Genomic DNA, 15,047 nt, shown 5'->3' with positions numbered 1-15,047 from the left:
TCGAGGGCACGCCTGTGCTCACACAAATGGACACGAGGTTCGCAAGGACGATGACGTTCCCCAGGTAGTCAAAGTAGCAGTGGCCGAACAGGAACTGCGCGACCCGCAGGAACGGGGACTGGTACTCGGGCCGTGGCGGGTGCTGGGGGGACACATGCTCAGAATCAGGGCCCTGCCCCTCATCCTGGGACCCGACGTCCCTCCCCTGATCCCTGCCCATCTACCAGCCCATGGGAATCACCACAAACCCCGGCGCGGTCCCTCACACGGAGACGCCATCACAGTCTTTGTAACAACAGAGGCAGCAGTGCCCTGAGCGTGCCTGGCACCGAAAGGAACCACAACAAGACAGCACACAGCCATCTTACGTGTTTGCCACGATGTGAAAAGCGTTATGTGAAAAACACAGATAAATTCCCTGCTGAGAACTACGAAAACATGGTGCAGAGCAAGACAGGGGTGGGAAGCGATGGAGGGCACTTTGGCAGTAAACACGGACATGAAACACTGGGAAGAGGTGCGACAGGAACCGCCCCAATGTGCCTCTGAGTGGACGGGGACGCAGAGGTGAGGAGCGCGAGAGTGCCCGCACCCGCCCCGGCCCACAGCGGCCACGGACTGCACGGGGCTACTGCGTTCACGGGCAATCAAATAAAACAGCCTGATGGTGTGGCTCAGTGGTTGAGCGTCAACCTATGAACCAGGAGGTCATGGTCCATTCCTGGTCGGGGCACATGCCCGAGTTGTGGGCTCTGTTCCCCATGAGGAACATACAGGAGGCAGCCATCAATGACCTAGAAAGACTTTAGGAAACTTGTCCATAAGGAACCTGCCCTGACAGAAGCCCCAAGGGAGACCACGCATGCTGCAAAGCTGACAACTTTCACCGGCTGAATCGTGTCCCACTGAAATGCCCACTGGGAGTCCTAACCCCTAGCACTCAGAACGTGACGTGTGTAGAAAAAGGCTCTCTAAAGCAGCGGTCGCCAATCGGTGGCCCGCGGACCACTGGTGATCTGTGAGGTGCGAAAGGTGGGCGGCCGCTGCTCGAAAGAGTATTAACATAGAAGGTTAGTAGGCGGCCCTAATCCCACAGGACTGGGTCCTTATAAGAGGAGGTCAGGACACAGACACACACAGTGGGACCACATGGGGACTCAGGGAGAAGACACCATCTACACACCCAGGAGGGAGGCCTTGGGAGGAACCAGCCCTGGACACCCGGGTCTTGGACTCCCCTGCTGCCTGCTGCCCACACCCCATTCTCGAAGGCCAAGTGGTTGGACCAGCAACCCCATCCAGACCCTGTACGCCTGGGTCTTGGACTCTAGTCTCCAGGACGGGGACAGTAAAGCCTGCTGGTTGAGCCGCCAGCCTGGCACTTGCCACAGCCGCTGAGCTGACTGAGCAGCGGCACAGAGCTGTGCAGAGTCCGGCCAGCTGATGTCGGACTCCCCCACTGCCTGCTGCCCACACCCCATTCTCGAAGCCCAAGCGACTGGACCAGCAATACCCCCCTTCTCCTGTGAGCCTCAGCATCTCCAGGAAACCCTCTACGTAAAACGCAGGCGGGGCGTCTGCACATGGTGCTGAGCAGGACACCGCGGCCCATGTGGGGGTTTCACCCATGAGGTCAGGACAAAGACCACGGCTTTACAGCTCGGAGCCCCCGCAGAAGGACATGGGGAAGAGGATGTTTGTCATGGAGACAGAGAAAGCCATTTGGAAGATTCCTCGGTGGCTTTCATGAGGGCAACCACACCTCCCAGCTTCCAACAGCCAACCATCTCCGTCCCTTTACCGTCCTAGGGGCCAGAATCCCTGGGCAGGCCAGTCCCGGCACCAGTCACCACGTTACCCAGGCAGTCAAGCCCTCCGCCTCTGCAAACTCCCCCCTGACCTGGGAGCCCTGGCCCAGTTACCTCCTTCATCAGACTTTTGTCAAGCTCGTTGAACAGCTTCTGAAACTCATCAGCTGACAGCAGGCCATCACCATGGGAGCGCACCTTCTGCAAAGCAGGGAGGCACAGGTCAGCAGGCCAAGGCCAGAGCAAGAGGGTGAGCCCCCCCCACCGTCCCAGATGGTCTGGCCCCCGCTGCTCTGAGATAACACCCGTCCTGATCAGGGGCTGCTGGCCCACAGGACCACCAGGAGGAGCATGGCCAGGGAGGCCGGGGAGGCCGGGGAGGCCGGGGAGGGCGGGAGGCCAGGGAGGGCGGGGGCTGGTACCTCCATGATGGCCTGCTTGTGGGTGCTGTCCACCTGGACTTTCTGAAGCACCTGCAGGAGATCCTGGGCCTTCACCCCAACTCTGTGGGAAAAAACACCCACACCCAGTGAGCTCACTATCTCAGTCCCCCGGGCGCCCGACCTCTGGCCTGAACCGCGCAGCCCTGGGCGATGGCAAGGCCTCCACAGGAGCAACCGCAGGCATCCAGCCATCCTCTAACATCCCAAGACAGTGTCAGGTCCTCCCCGAGGGGGCGAGAGGCAGGGCGCTGACGGGCAGCCTCCAACCAGGTGCAGTGGGGAGGCTGGTCCCTCTGTTCCCAACACCCAGCTTGGGGCCCTGTTTCTCAACACACAGCTTGGGGCTCAGTGTGTGGGGAGGGAAGGGTGTGATGGGTGAGCATGCAGAGTCGCTGGGTCACCGGGAGCACGGGGCGGGCAGGTGAGAGGCGAGCGGGCGCGTGACACGGGAGCTGTCAAGTTCGCAGGAGCTCGCGGGGTGGCGGGGTGGTACTTAGCTCCAGCCCCAATGCACACCACGGCCCCCCTCCTCTCCCGCACCAGGGAGCCCCGCACTCACTCCTGAGGGTGGGCTTCTCTGTCCGCCATCCAGGAGAGGATCTTGTAGGCATCCCGGGTCCCAGCCGCTTCCAGAATAGAGAGGCCTGGACAGATTTCTGCAAAGAAGGGGGCCTCTGATTGGTCTGGCCGGGCCAGCAGGACAGCACAGCCCTCAGCCCGCAGGGCTCTGAGGGCCTCCCCGGTCGGGACAGTCACAGACCCTGAGGATGGTTTCGCAGGAAGGAGCCGAGGGCACTGGCTGAGCCAGTCCCTAGGGCATGTGTTCCCTCCCCGTGCAGTGGGGGTCCTGGCTCGCTCACAGGAGGGTCCAGAGTCCATTGCCCTGGCAGCTGTAATCTTGTCGCTTCCCTCAGAGAAGCAGGATGCGGCACAGCTCCAGCTCATCCACAAGAGGGAGCCAGAGGGCAGTGCAGAGACCACTGTGGACCCTACCCCCATGGGGACCTGGCCAGGCCCCCACAGGCTGCTTGGCTCGGGCCGGGCCGGCTACCTCGCAGCCTCACTCACCAGCAGGTAGCCCCGGAACTGATTGTAGATGATGGCCGTCAGCAGGTTCATCAAAAACAAGCTTCCTTCAGGAAGAAAACGCCTCGGTCAGTGAGGAGCAGCAGCTGAGGGGGCCTGGGGGCAGTGCCCAGAGGTGCAGAGGGTCGCACGGGCACAGCAACCCCAGGGGTGCCATCAAAAAGGGCCCGGACGATCGCAGAGCAGGAAGTGGCCTGGGCACGTCACTCACTGTCCTCATCTACACAGTGCAGGTGCCACCCGGCCTGCCCAGCGTGGGCACTGAGGACAGCGGTCTCAGTGGTCACCGACTGCAGACAGGGCATGCCCCCCCAACCCCCCAAGGTGAAGTCACAGGGTCGGGGACCCCCCTGAGGTGAAGTCATAGGGTCGGGGCCACACTGAGGTGAAGTCACAGGGTTGGGCAGCACACCTACCCCTGAGCATCAGCGGGGACAGAATTTTACCCCAGTGACCCCTGCAGACCCACCCAGACTCACCGATCAGGGTGAAAACTATGAAGAAGAGGGCAAAGGCCCGGTTCTTGGAATACGCAGGAACCATGACTGAGGAAGAAATCAGAGAAACTGAAACAGGCTCACAGCTCAGCACTGGTCCCGCTCCTGCCATGCCCAGACCCTTGGCCTTCTCTGGAGCGGGCTCTGCCCAGGGAGAGCTGGAGCCTCCTGGTCCAAACTCTGACCCTCCCGCCTCCACTCGCACACCCCTGGTCATGGGGAGCTCACTACCGTCAAGGATGCCCACCCCTTCTGCTGAGCTGACGTCTGCCTCCTGGGACCACCCCACAGGCTGAAAGCCCAGCTCTCCCTCGGGGACGGGCTAGGGCTCTCAGGACCTGTGGGCACGGGGCTGAGTCCCGCGGCACTGCTCTGCGGTGGAAGCCAAGGCTGCGCTCCTGGGAAGGTCTCTGTGGTGGTGACCATCCCGAGTCCAAGACGAAGAGACCAGCCCAGGTGGCCGGTCACAGCCGGGCCTTAGAGGACGACAGCCACCGTCCTGGCCACCCCTGGCCCGAGCAGACACAGGCCCCATCAGCAACCCAAAGGGGACACCATGGCCAGGGACAACCCGGGGCCTCACACACACAACTGCTGAGCCGCACCCCACAGCTGGGGAAATGGTGGGGCCCCAGAGGCCAGCGGGGGGCCCCCTGACAGACACTGCCGTTCCTCACCACATAAAGGACAGCTTTTAGCTTCTCAGAGGAGTCAGGAGAGAAGGGGAAAGAGGAGACAGGGAACAGTTATAAAAGGAGGGACGAGAAAGTAAAATGAAAAGGGAAGGAAAAAGTAGAAAAAAGGAAAAAGGGGGAAAGGAAAACAAGAAAGGAAGGCAGGCGGGAGGGGGGGATCCAGGTCACCCTGCTTCCCTCCGCCTGCTGAGCTGGAGGCCTCGGACACCCCGGCTCTCGGCTCCGCAGGAACCAGGCCTCCCCCGCTTGCCCGCTGGCCAGCCCACGCCCGCCCAGCCCGCTGCTCACGCACCGTCAGGGTTGTTGGCCGTGGTCAGCAGCACCAGGAGCGAGGTCAGGGACTCCGCCAGGTCGCGGAAGTAGATCAGCCTCTCCCTGTCCTGCCCATCGCCCTGCTGAGAGCAGAGGGGGCAGCCCTCAGGAGCCACGCGGGCCCGCTCCCCGCCAGCTCAGGCCGTGGCCCAGCAGAGCTCCAGGCCTGGACCCAGCCAGGGGGACCCTCCTACCCACGGCCAACCATCCACTCTCCTCAGCCCAGGCCCCTCCCTGAAATCAGCAACCCTCTGGGCCCAACTGCCGCGGGCTCTGCAGGAGAGAAGCAAGGGCGGCCACTGCACGGCCCCTGGGGCCTGAGAGTCTGCCAGCTGGTCCCGCCCAGACACACACACACACACACACACACACACACACACACGGGGGGGTGAGGGGTGAGACAGTCCTCAGTCTCCCTTGTGGGCAGCTCAGCACCAAGCCCCGAACACTGCCACAAGCTAATGAAGACCAGCCCTGGCCAAGCACTGGCCACATTCCGCAGACAGAAATGCAGGGCAGCTCTGGCCTGAGGAGGACAGTGACCTGGCCAGGAAGTGAGGACACACACGGGACCACAGATGTGCGGGTGTGGGGGGTGACGGGGCAGGCACCGCCACACAGCAACAAGCTGCTGGGGGCCGGAAGCAGCAAGGGCAGGAGCGGAGGGGACCAGGCAAAGGCCAGGGCTGGAGAAGAGGGACATGGTGAGAGGTGCCTGCTGGACAGACGGACAGGTGCTGTGAGAGGGGCCATCCCGCCGGCCCCAAGTGCCAATCTGAGGGGCCTGTCTAGGAGGGTGCAGAGAAAGCCCAGTCAGAGCCTGGGGAGGGGAGGGAAGAGGAGGCAGCCAGGCAGAGGCAGAGCGACCCGGAGCCCAGGAGGCCCGGGCAGGGGAGCAGTGGGCCAGCTCTAAACCGGGGTCATCTGAAGCAAGACAGCGGACTGCAGGTGGCACCACTGCGCTTCCCGTGAGGTGGGCAGCAGTCCTCTTCTCTGCTGGCCCGAGAACCACCCAACGGGGTTCCCACGAGGCGGACTCACAGAGGGCCCACCCCGCCATCAAACCGAGCAGAGCGGCTGAGGCCGGTACCTTGTTGCCGGTGAAGAGCAGCATCCCGAGCATGGTGAAGACGCACAGGTGCAGCGCCAGCAGCAGCACCACGCTGGAAGGACGGGCGCGGGCTCAGCACCGGGCAGGTGCCCGCATGCCCAACGGGATGGGGGTCCAGGAACCCAGCCACCCAGGGAGCTCCCGCAGCCAGCCTTAGGGCAGGTGCCCTCTCTGCCCCACAGCCTGCCATGCACCCAGCGGGGTCCTGCCCTAACCGAGCCTCTTTCTTTGGCAGGGACAACCCACAACCCAGGGGCATGTCCCAGGAGTCCCAGGACCCCAGGGGCTGGAGGGTGAGGGTCACCCACGTGGGCCATGAGGGGAGCCCCAGACGCCAACCACAGGGCAGGGAGCAGGACAGCCCGTCCTGCCTGCACGCCTGGCGCAGCCCACCTGGCCATTTCCGGCAGCGACCACCGGATGCACTTGAGCATCTTCTTCATCATGGAGGAGTTCTGCAGCAGGAAGAAGGGCCGCAGCAGCCGGCGCAGCCGCAGGGGCTGGAAGAGACCAGGACACTGAACGCCAGGCCGGGCTTTCAAGTGCCACCCACACCCCACATCTCCCTCTGGACTCCCAAGTTCAACCACAGAGACCCTCCCGGGCCACACGCCCCAGCTGCTTCCCTCCCGGCTCCTGGTCACAGCCCTGAAGTCAGCATTTTGAAAAACCCTAACTTAACTCTGGTGCCGTGTCACATATAGAAATTTTTTGATATTTGCAACCATAGTAAAACAAAGACTTATATTTTTTATATTTATTTTATATATTTAAACACCATTTAACAAAGAAAAATCAACCAAAAAAAATGAGTTCGCGTGTCACCTCTGACACGCGTGTCATAGGTTCACCATCACTGTATGGAGTGACTTGTCTTAGAAACGTAAGGCTGGCCATGTCACCTTCCGGCCCAAGCGTCCAGGGCTGCCTGGGCCCTCCAGCCCGGCCCCGCCGCCCCTCACCATCCCGCTGGCACAGCACTCAGCCCCCGTCTGCTCAGCCAGCTGGCTGTCCCTGTCACCGTCCCTCCCGTCTCGGTGGAAGAGCCACCTCCTCAAGTGCTGCCCTGGGCCACTTTCCCTGGCACTGAGATCCCAGTACCCATCCGGTGTTTCCTGGGACCGCCAGTCTCTCCCCGCAGCACTGGCGCACAGTAGGCCCTCCACCTGGCAAGGATGCCCTGCACCTCCCTGCCCAGCACTCCTCTCGGAAGGGCCCCTGTGCCCCGCACAGCACCTCAAAGGCCAAGGACCGACAGTACACGGGCACCCACACCCCCACACCCTGCCCACAGCCCCCTGCACAGGAGCTCCGTCCCAGGCCCAGCCAGAGTCCCGGGCCTCCCTCCAGGTGCCGCCGGCACCCCGGTCTCGGACCCTTGGCTGTGGTCAGACACGGACCAGAGTGCGGCTTCCAGACACAGTAACCCAGTCCCCAGCGCTTCCCAAGCTGAGGCCACGTCAGGGCAGGGACATGCGGAGCTCACAGGGGGTGGGAGGCACCGCCATGAGGCTCGCCTGCAGGAGGAGCCAGCCCAGCGCCTGGGAAGCCCTGGCAAGGCCACCCGGGCACTGCAGCCCAGGTCCCAAGGCTTTGGGGAGGAGCCACCAACTGCTCTACAGACGCTAGTCTCCTGTGAGCAACAGCCACGCTGAGCCGTGACCATGGCCCCTCGGTGACCTGCAGCCCACATGTAACCCGCCCCGCTCGGCCTCAAGTTGGGGGAGGAACAGGCAGTCAGGTAGACATGGAAGTGAGATGGGGCTCAAGCAGGTCAGGGGCCCCAAGGCCTCCCCGAGGGCCCCCGATGCCTGCGGAGTTCCTGCTGACCAGCCAGCTGGCCACGGAGACAAACCTCGGGCCTCGTGTGCAGACGGGTCTGGGTGTTGGGCCAGCCCCAGGCAGAAGTCAGTCCCTAAGACAGTGGTTCTCAACTTTCCTAATGCTGCGACCCTTTAATACAGTTCCTCATGTTGTGGTGACCCCCAATTTCATTGTTACAAATTGAACATAATTAAAGCACAGTGATTAATCACAAAAACAATATGTAATTATGTATGTGTTTTCCGATGGTCTTAGGCGACCCCTGTGAAAGGGTCATTCGACCCCCAAAGGGGTCGCGACCCACAGGTTGAGAACCGCTGGTCTAAGAGATGGCGCCGAGGAAAAGCTCTGCCGGGGGCAGGTCACTGGACTGAGAAAGGTTACGCTTCCTGGTGGGTGGTCAGGGCCTGGAGGGAACAGGCTGGACAACCGGGGACGAGGACGCCTGCGGAGGACACGTGTGGGCAGGAGGGAACGCACCCCAGGGCATCCCCCAGGATGACAGTCCGTGGATGTCCCCGAGCCCCTCAACACCCCACTCCGATCTCCAGGGACAGAGGCCACTACCGAGGGCCCATCCTGCCAGAGCAGAGCCCAGGCCGGCCCCCATGTAGCCCCTGGAGGGTGGCGACTGCCCAGCCCTCACCCCTGCAGGGCGCTGCTCTGCGCACTCTGGGCAGACAGGTGTGCGGGTTGGGGCTCCGCCTGCCCTGCCTGAGGCCTCTCCCAGGACCACCCACACCTCAGGGCCAACCCCGCTTCAGACCAGGGCAGAGCTCACAGCCCTCGCCGGCCTCGCCCACAGCAGGCAGCCTGTGGGTGGACCCCGGGCCCTAGGAAGGCCCAGGAACACAGGGCGAAAGGGATGGAACACCTCCGCTCCCTGCCCCAGCTCCGGGCCTGCCGGCTGCGAATGCTGCTTCTAAAGGGGGTGCTCCCCCCAAGGACACACCATGACTCTTGGCCAGTGGGGTGAGTGGTCCATTTCCAAGGACAGATTGGGGGGCTACTGTCCAGTAACCAGAGGCAGGACCACCGAGCACTGAGGCCCCTCAGGAACGAATGTGGCCCCCCCACCAGATAACGAACCCAGACCAGCTGGGAGTACGTGGGTGGGAGCAGGAGGAAGTTACAGATTTCTGTTAGAACCGGCGACCAGCAGCAACACAGACAGGGCTGTGTGTATTAGCCAATCTTCCTCCCAGCGTCATCCAAGGATTGGGGGTGGTGAGGGTCACAATTTAGGCTGAAGTGACAGAAGGTTTGAGTGGCCGGTAACACGGACGCAATGATGGCACTCAGAAATGGAGCCAGTGGAGGCGCCTCCCAGAACCAACCTCATCGAGCCTCTGAGCGACACCAGAGGGTGCCCTCCCCAGAGGTCAGAGGGCAGGTCCCAGCTCTGGGAGCCCGGGGTGGGGGAGGGGGTGCTTCCCCGCAGTTCTCTCTGAGTTCCACTGGGCCCCCTTTTTGCTCTTGCAGTTACTCAACCCCTGCTTAAGTCCCCGTGTCAAATTCCCTCCACTAAAGCCCCTGGTGGGCCTCCAGTATTGTGTCCCTCACCAGCCCTGATGGACACGACGTCCCCAAACCAACTCTTCCCAGCTCTGTCCCACCGAACCACAAGTGCTCCTGGGTGTTCTGAGGGGAAGCGAAGAGGCTGCAGTCAAACGGGCAGAGCCGCCTGCTCCCATGGGATTTCCCCTGTCGGGGTCACAGAGCTCTGGGCGTGTGGCTAGGGTGAGGCCCTGGGGTGGTGCTTAATGGGGGACCCATCCAGTCAAGGAATCAGCTTAAAGGAGTGGAGCAGGAATCGGGACCCTGGAACATGCTCTCAGGTCTTCCCGCCTTCTCCAGGCCTCAAGGTCATCCCAAGGTGGGAACGGGCTCCCTAGGCAATGAGTGACACACGGCTATGCAGGGAGGGCTATGCAGGGCAGGCGGAGCGGGAGCTGGGAGCTGGGAGCTGGGTGGGTGGGTGGAATGACTGCAGGACCTCAGGACACCAGCTGTTCACCTGGGCAGCTACACTGTGCACCCTGCCCAGAGCTCCCCACTCCCGCCCCAGAGCCACCTCACCACCTACCTCCTGGCAGACGAGACTCAGCGACACCATCCAGTCCACGAAAGACACGACCAGCACCACCAGGTAGGCCAGCAGCCACAGGCTCTTCCGGAACTGGGGCCACCCAACCAGGTAGCTCTGCAAGAGAGACAGTGGGTGAGTGGGTGGGCGGTGGGCATCCGTGCAGATGGCCCTGCAGCCAGTCGAGGCTGTCGGTGCACACGGCAAGGCTGGGTGGCCGGGGCAGAGCACCTCAGCAAGCAGCGTGGTCTCTACGTGACGTGGGGAGCAAGAAACAGAGCTCCCTCCCAGCCCCCAGAGACCTCAGGCGCTGAGGACCTTGAGCTTGGCACCTAACAGCTCAGGCGCCGGTTTCCTCATCGGTAATTCGGTCCCTGCCAGCTCTGCCCATCTGTTAGGGGCTAAAATGGAATATTGAGAATAGAGCTATATGAAATGTTAATCATGCTCTGTTAACCTTGATTGTCTTGTTCTAATTAAAGAATGGACATGCTAACCTGGCTTGGAGTTGTACGGCCTCTGGGACCTGAGGGTCAACCTTGGACCTGGCAGTAAACCTTGGAATGAGATCCATTCTCATTCAACAACTGCCTATTATCATGGAAAGATTAACAACCCAGATGCCCAAACAATGGGGTCCCACCCCAGCCTGCTCTGCCCACTTCCCCAGGCCTGTAATACCCATTTTGCATACCCATCCTTATCCCCTTTGCCTACTTCCCATGTAACCCTTATCCTACCAATATAAACAGCGGGGGAGGGTGCAGAGCAGATTTTCGTGGATGACCCGCTGCTCTCCCACGCTGCCGGCATTACTGGAATAAACGCTCATATATGATTCAACCCTGTCTCTGCTGAATTGGCATGAGTAGTGACGGGCAGCCCAGACCCATTGGTTGTCCAGTGTCACGTCCAACCATCTGTTTAGTTTGTGCGACAAAATGCAAAGGCACAGGACTCACTGTAGGAAAGACTAGGAAACAGCACCTAACTGCTATTTCCCACCATCACTAGCGCCTTCAGGTGAACTCGGTCACCTTTTGAGATTTCCCCAACATCCAGACCATTCAAGAAATGCTAATGAGTACTTCTCACCAGTTTCAGTTCCAGTTTAAAAACCCCCAAGACCTCCTAACCACAAAATGAGCTAAAAAGAAGAAATAAGAAACTGCTGAGGCCCTCAGTCACAGACGCACCCACGCCTCTCTTGGTCAGCATCCCAGGCTGACCCACCCTGCCCTCAGCAGGACTGCCCGTGTGACCCGGAGCCCACAGACAGGAGCAGCCCACACTGTGGGCCAGGCAGAGCGCTGGAACCCTCGGAAGCGCTGGAATCCTCCTTTGAGGACCCAGCCCCTCCTCGCTTTAAGGCTCCAAGGCTCTGACCCAATCAGAAGCTCAAGTGAGCAAGGCAGGGCCAGCCCCAGCTCTGCATGGACTCAGGTCACAGACAGAATCCAGAGTCGGCGCGAGGCGGAAGCTGCTGCATAACCGACCCCTTTCCACCCCCCCCTTCCCCCCACCTCCTCCCCTGTGCTTCTCCACTCCCCGGGAGGGAGGGTGGGCTGGGATCTATCCTCGGGCCAGACCACGCCCACGGGTCCCGCATGGCTGCAGCCCTTGACGGCCCCACCTGGACTGTTTTCACGCTGAGAGCCACCCAGCCTCTGCTTCAAGGCCAGAGTTTTCCAAGAAACGGAGGCCTCTGTCCAGCGGGTCAAAGTGCACAGGCTGCAGATTTGGCGGATAGCTCTGGGGGCGTTAAAAATCAATGAGAGCCCTGGCCCGGTGGCTGAGGGGTCCTGTACACCAAAAGGCTGCGAGTTCGATCCCTGGTTGGGGGTGGGCACAGGAGGCAACCAATGGATGGACACATCAATGCCTCTCTCTCTCTCTCTCTCTCTCTCTCTCTCTCTCTCTCTCATCTTTAAAAAAACAAAATCATCATTGGGTGAGAACTAAAAATAAATAAACCAGAAAAGCAGCAAGCAGGTTGGGAGGGTGCAGGGTCCCGGGCTGCCACCGGCTCACCTTCACAGAGAGGTCGGTCGCGAAGCCCAGCAGGCAGAGGACCTCGATGCTCTCCGTCAGGCCGCAGGGCGGGTTCCAGGGCTTCGAGCGGTAGCGGACGTCCGAGGTGCTGGTGAACGAGGAAGGGGTCTCAATAAAAGCCAAAAACAGGATCAAGAAAATGATGAAGCCCAAAATCCTGGAAAGGGAACCAAAAAAAAAAGATTAGAACGTGAGAACCAGCCACACTCTGGGCGAAAAACCAGATGGGCAGGCAGAACACCCAGAGCGCAGCAGGGCGGACGCCGTGGTCCCCAGGCAGAACCACAGCTCCTGCCCTGTAGCTACCCGTGTGCTCAGGTAACTCAAAGGGAGTTGAAACAACTAGCATGGCTGCCCGGAATGTTCGCCCTCCTGTCTACCGTCCACTCCTTTCCAGTAAGGAGGGCAGACAGAGAGCATCTTCTCCACCTGGGGGCAGGGGCCCGCCCGCCTGGACCTGAGACAGCCGCCCCTGCCCAGCCAGGCTTCGAGAACCCCAAACCCCACACGTGCGCATTCTCACCACTGGCAAGTGTCCGAGTAATACCATCGGTAGAGCCACATCGACCTGGTGTCCATGCGGTGGTTAATGGAGCGATACTGGAAGTGAACGGTCATAGAGGGGAGCGTCAGTGAGGGTCCCCTCGGTCTCAGTGCCATACAACACAGCCAGCCACACGCGGGCCCAGGGTGGGGGGACAGGTTGTAGGGTGAGCTTCGACTCAGCAGGCGGACAAGGTGCCCCACTGTGACCCAGCAAAGCCACACTGTGCCAAGCAGGCAGAGCGCATCCCAAGGGGCAGACCCCTGGGAAGGCAGGTCCATCGAAGGGACACTCACTTTCTGAATGCACAGCTGCGCCCATGTGCCTGGGAGCTCTCTCCCCTGTGCGAGGCCCACACCCTGCCCCACTTCAGCTGTCACCCCCAGGAAGCCTGCAGCCTAATTCCACGATTGGGCACGGCTCACTTCCATATTCTATTCCCCTGTCCCCCTGAGTGTCATTTGCAGGCAGGGGATGGTCTTGCCATCTTCGGGCATCTTTCACAGGAACGGATGAGGCGGCAGACAACAGGTCTGCAGTAGGCGGCAAATCAATACAGCGAATGACTGGGGACTCTGAGTAAGAAATCCCAGCACCCACTTTTAGGGTTACGTGGACCACACAGTCTACCAACCTCAGCCTTGACCCCAGCACAGCGAGGAGTAAAGGGCCATCAGGACATGCCCACAGCCCCACAGCCCCAGACAAGCCCAGGCCCCGCCACCGGGAGCGGGCGCTGCCCACCTGGATCGCGTCTTCGATAAAGATCACAGCCTGTTCAAAGCACAGATCCCGCCTGGCCTCGGCACCTGGGGGCAGAGAAGGAGCACACTGGGTGAAGAGGGATCACATGATGCCCAGCGCTGCAGCGTGATGGACGTCAAGGAAGGAACCTGCCTCCGTTCTCTCTCCAGGCTCCGGACCAAGATGCCTTTCACCTGCTGCGTGTCCACACCCGCCCAGAAGAGGACCCCACTCGGCGCCCTGCCCGGTGTGTGGCGGGGCCTGAACTGGGACAATGGCCTTTCGCTGTGTGCCAAGTACTCCGGTTCCTGCCCCGTGACCGAATCCCTGGGGAAGAAATGGAATCTGGCCTGGAGAGATCGAAGGATACAGCTTCTGAGATAAGAGACAAGCAGCCGGGGCTCAGGCTCGCTCCAGCCCCAGGACCAGGGTGCAGCTGAAGGGGCTCAGGCCCGGGCAGGCCATTACAGGCCAAGAGTATGGGGCACCCCGGAACCATCCAGCACTCATCCAACACGATCGCCTGGCTTTGGTGGTTGCTGTGTAAAATTCTGGGTGTGGCCACCTTAGCTCACCTGGCCTTCCGCCCTCCCTCCAGGAACCAAACCGCAGGAAGGCCCATCCCACCCAGCTTTGCGGCCCCAGGCAGCGGCTAGGCAGAGACTCAATGAGCTGTTCTCAGTCCCCACTGCCCCCGGGTCTCCAGAGCCAGCCAGGTAGCCTGGCAGGGAGATCCTGTTCACATTCTCAGAGGCTCTCGCTGAGGCCACAGCCTCTGGACAAAGCGCATCCCCCCGCCTCCCCCCAATGTCATCCAGGACCTGTGCTGTCATGGTACTCCTCCGTTTAGAAGGGCCATTAGCACCAGCTCCCAGGCTGCCCTGGCCCTGGGCTGTGGGCATTCCGCGGGTCTCCCCAGACCTCCAGACACAAAGTCTGTGCCTGAATGACACCATGCGTCCCTGTCCATGGCCCTCCGAGGCCTGGCACGGGCTGGATGGAGAGCTTTCCGGGGACAGTCTCCGAGATGGGCAGCAGGCGGCCACCTGGGCCTCTAGTTTTCTCATCTCTCCTGTCAAGATCAGCCACTGCTGTTCCCTGGATGGGTACACACACAGACCCCTCCCAGACAGAGGAGAGTGAACCCAGAGAGGGAAAGTGGCCCAGGACGGAGCACCCCGCGCGGTGCCAGCAGGAGATCCCAGGGTTGTGACCTGGGTGCCAGCAGGAGATCCCAGGGCTGTGACCTGGGACAGGTCCCAGCGTGTCTCTGAGCCTCAATTTCCTCCCCGGTAAAAGGAGGCTGAAGCCCTTGGGAGAGCTGGACTCCGCCCTCCCAGCCCTCCTCCCCAGCCCTCCTCCCTTCTGGGGATTCAGCAATCTCTCTGCGGGGTAAACAGGAAGGCCAGGAGGGAGAGCCCAGGGCAAGGGGAGGAAGCTGCCCTGGTGGGGAGAGGCCTGCCCCAGCCCCAAACTGAAGGGGACCAGCCCCTGGGGAGCCTCCTAGGACCGGGAATGAGAAGGCAGAGCAAGAGGAATCCCACCTGGGCCACTTCTTGGCCGTGTGACCTTGGGTAGGGAGATGCCCCCCTCTGTGCCTCAGTTTCCCCGTAAGAATCAGGCGGAAATGGAACTGCTGCCTCCTAGGAGTCACCGGGCGACCCACGAGAAGGACGCGGTCTGGGTCCACCCCGGCACCCCGAGGGGGCTGCAGAGGGCTGGCCGCCAAGCGCCGACTGAACGAACCGGGGCTGCGCGAGGCGCTCTCCGCCCGGGGGTCCGGGGCAGGAGCGACCCCGCAGCGTCTTAACGCCGCCCCGCTCCCTCTTCTTCTGTGTCGGACCA

General features: G+C 61.5%; 1 protein-coding gene across 1 annotated transcript in view; it reads right to left on the bottom strand.

The window, feature by feature from the left end:
* Positions 1-13,301, bottom strand: part of TPCN2 (two pore segment channel 2) — a gene marked incomplete at its 5' end in the record, with an annotated part of 22,925 nt that extends 9,624 nt beyond the window's left edge. Inside the window, 14 exon segments of the mRNA XM_023761810.1 lie at positions 11-142; positions 1,923-2,009; positions 2,231-2,312; positions 2,811-2,874; positions 2,877-2,907; positions 3,320-3,384; positions 3,817-3,882; positions 4,822-4,924; positions 5,932-6,004; positions 6,346-6,452; positions 9,863-9,979; positions 11,894-12,071; positions 12,438-12,514; positions 13,203-13,301. Coding sequence (XP_023617578.1) covers positions 11-142; positions 1,923-2,009; positions 2,231-2,312; positions 2,811-2,874; positions 2,877-2,907; positions 3,320-3,384; positions 3,817-3,882; positions 4,822-4,924; positions 5,932-6,004; positions 6,346-6,452; positions 9,863-9,979; positions 11,894-12,071; positions 12,438-12,514; positions 13,203-13,301 — 1,281 coding nt within the window.
* Between the last annotated feature and the right edge of the window lie 1,746 nt (positions 13,302-15,047).

The sequence above is a fragment of the Myotis lucifugus genome, unplaced genomic scaffold (genome assembly GCF_000147115.1).
Source record: "Myotis lucifugus unplaced genomic scaffold, Myoluc2.0 scaffold_218, whole genome shotgun sequence".
NCBI classification, from domain to species: domain Eukaryota; kingdom Metazoa; phylum Chordata; class Mammalia; order Chiroptera; family Vespertilionidae; genus Myotis; species Myotis lucifugus.
This window is presented reverse-complemented; position numbering and strand designations above follow the sequence as displayed.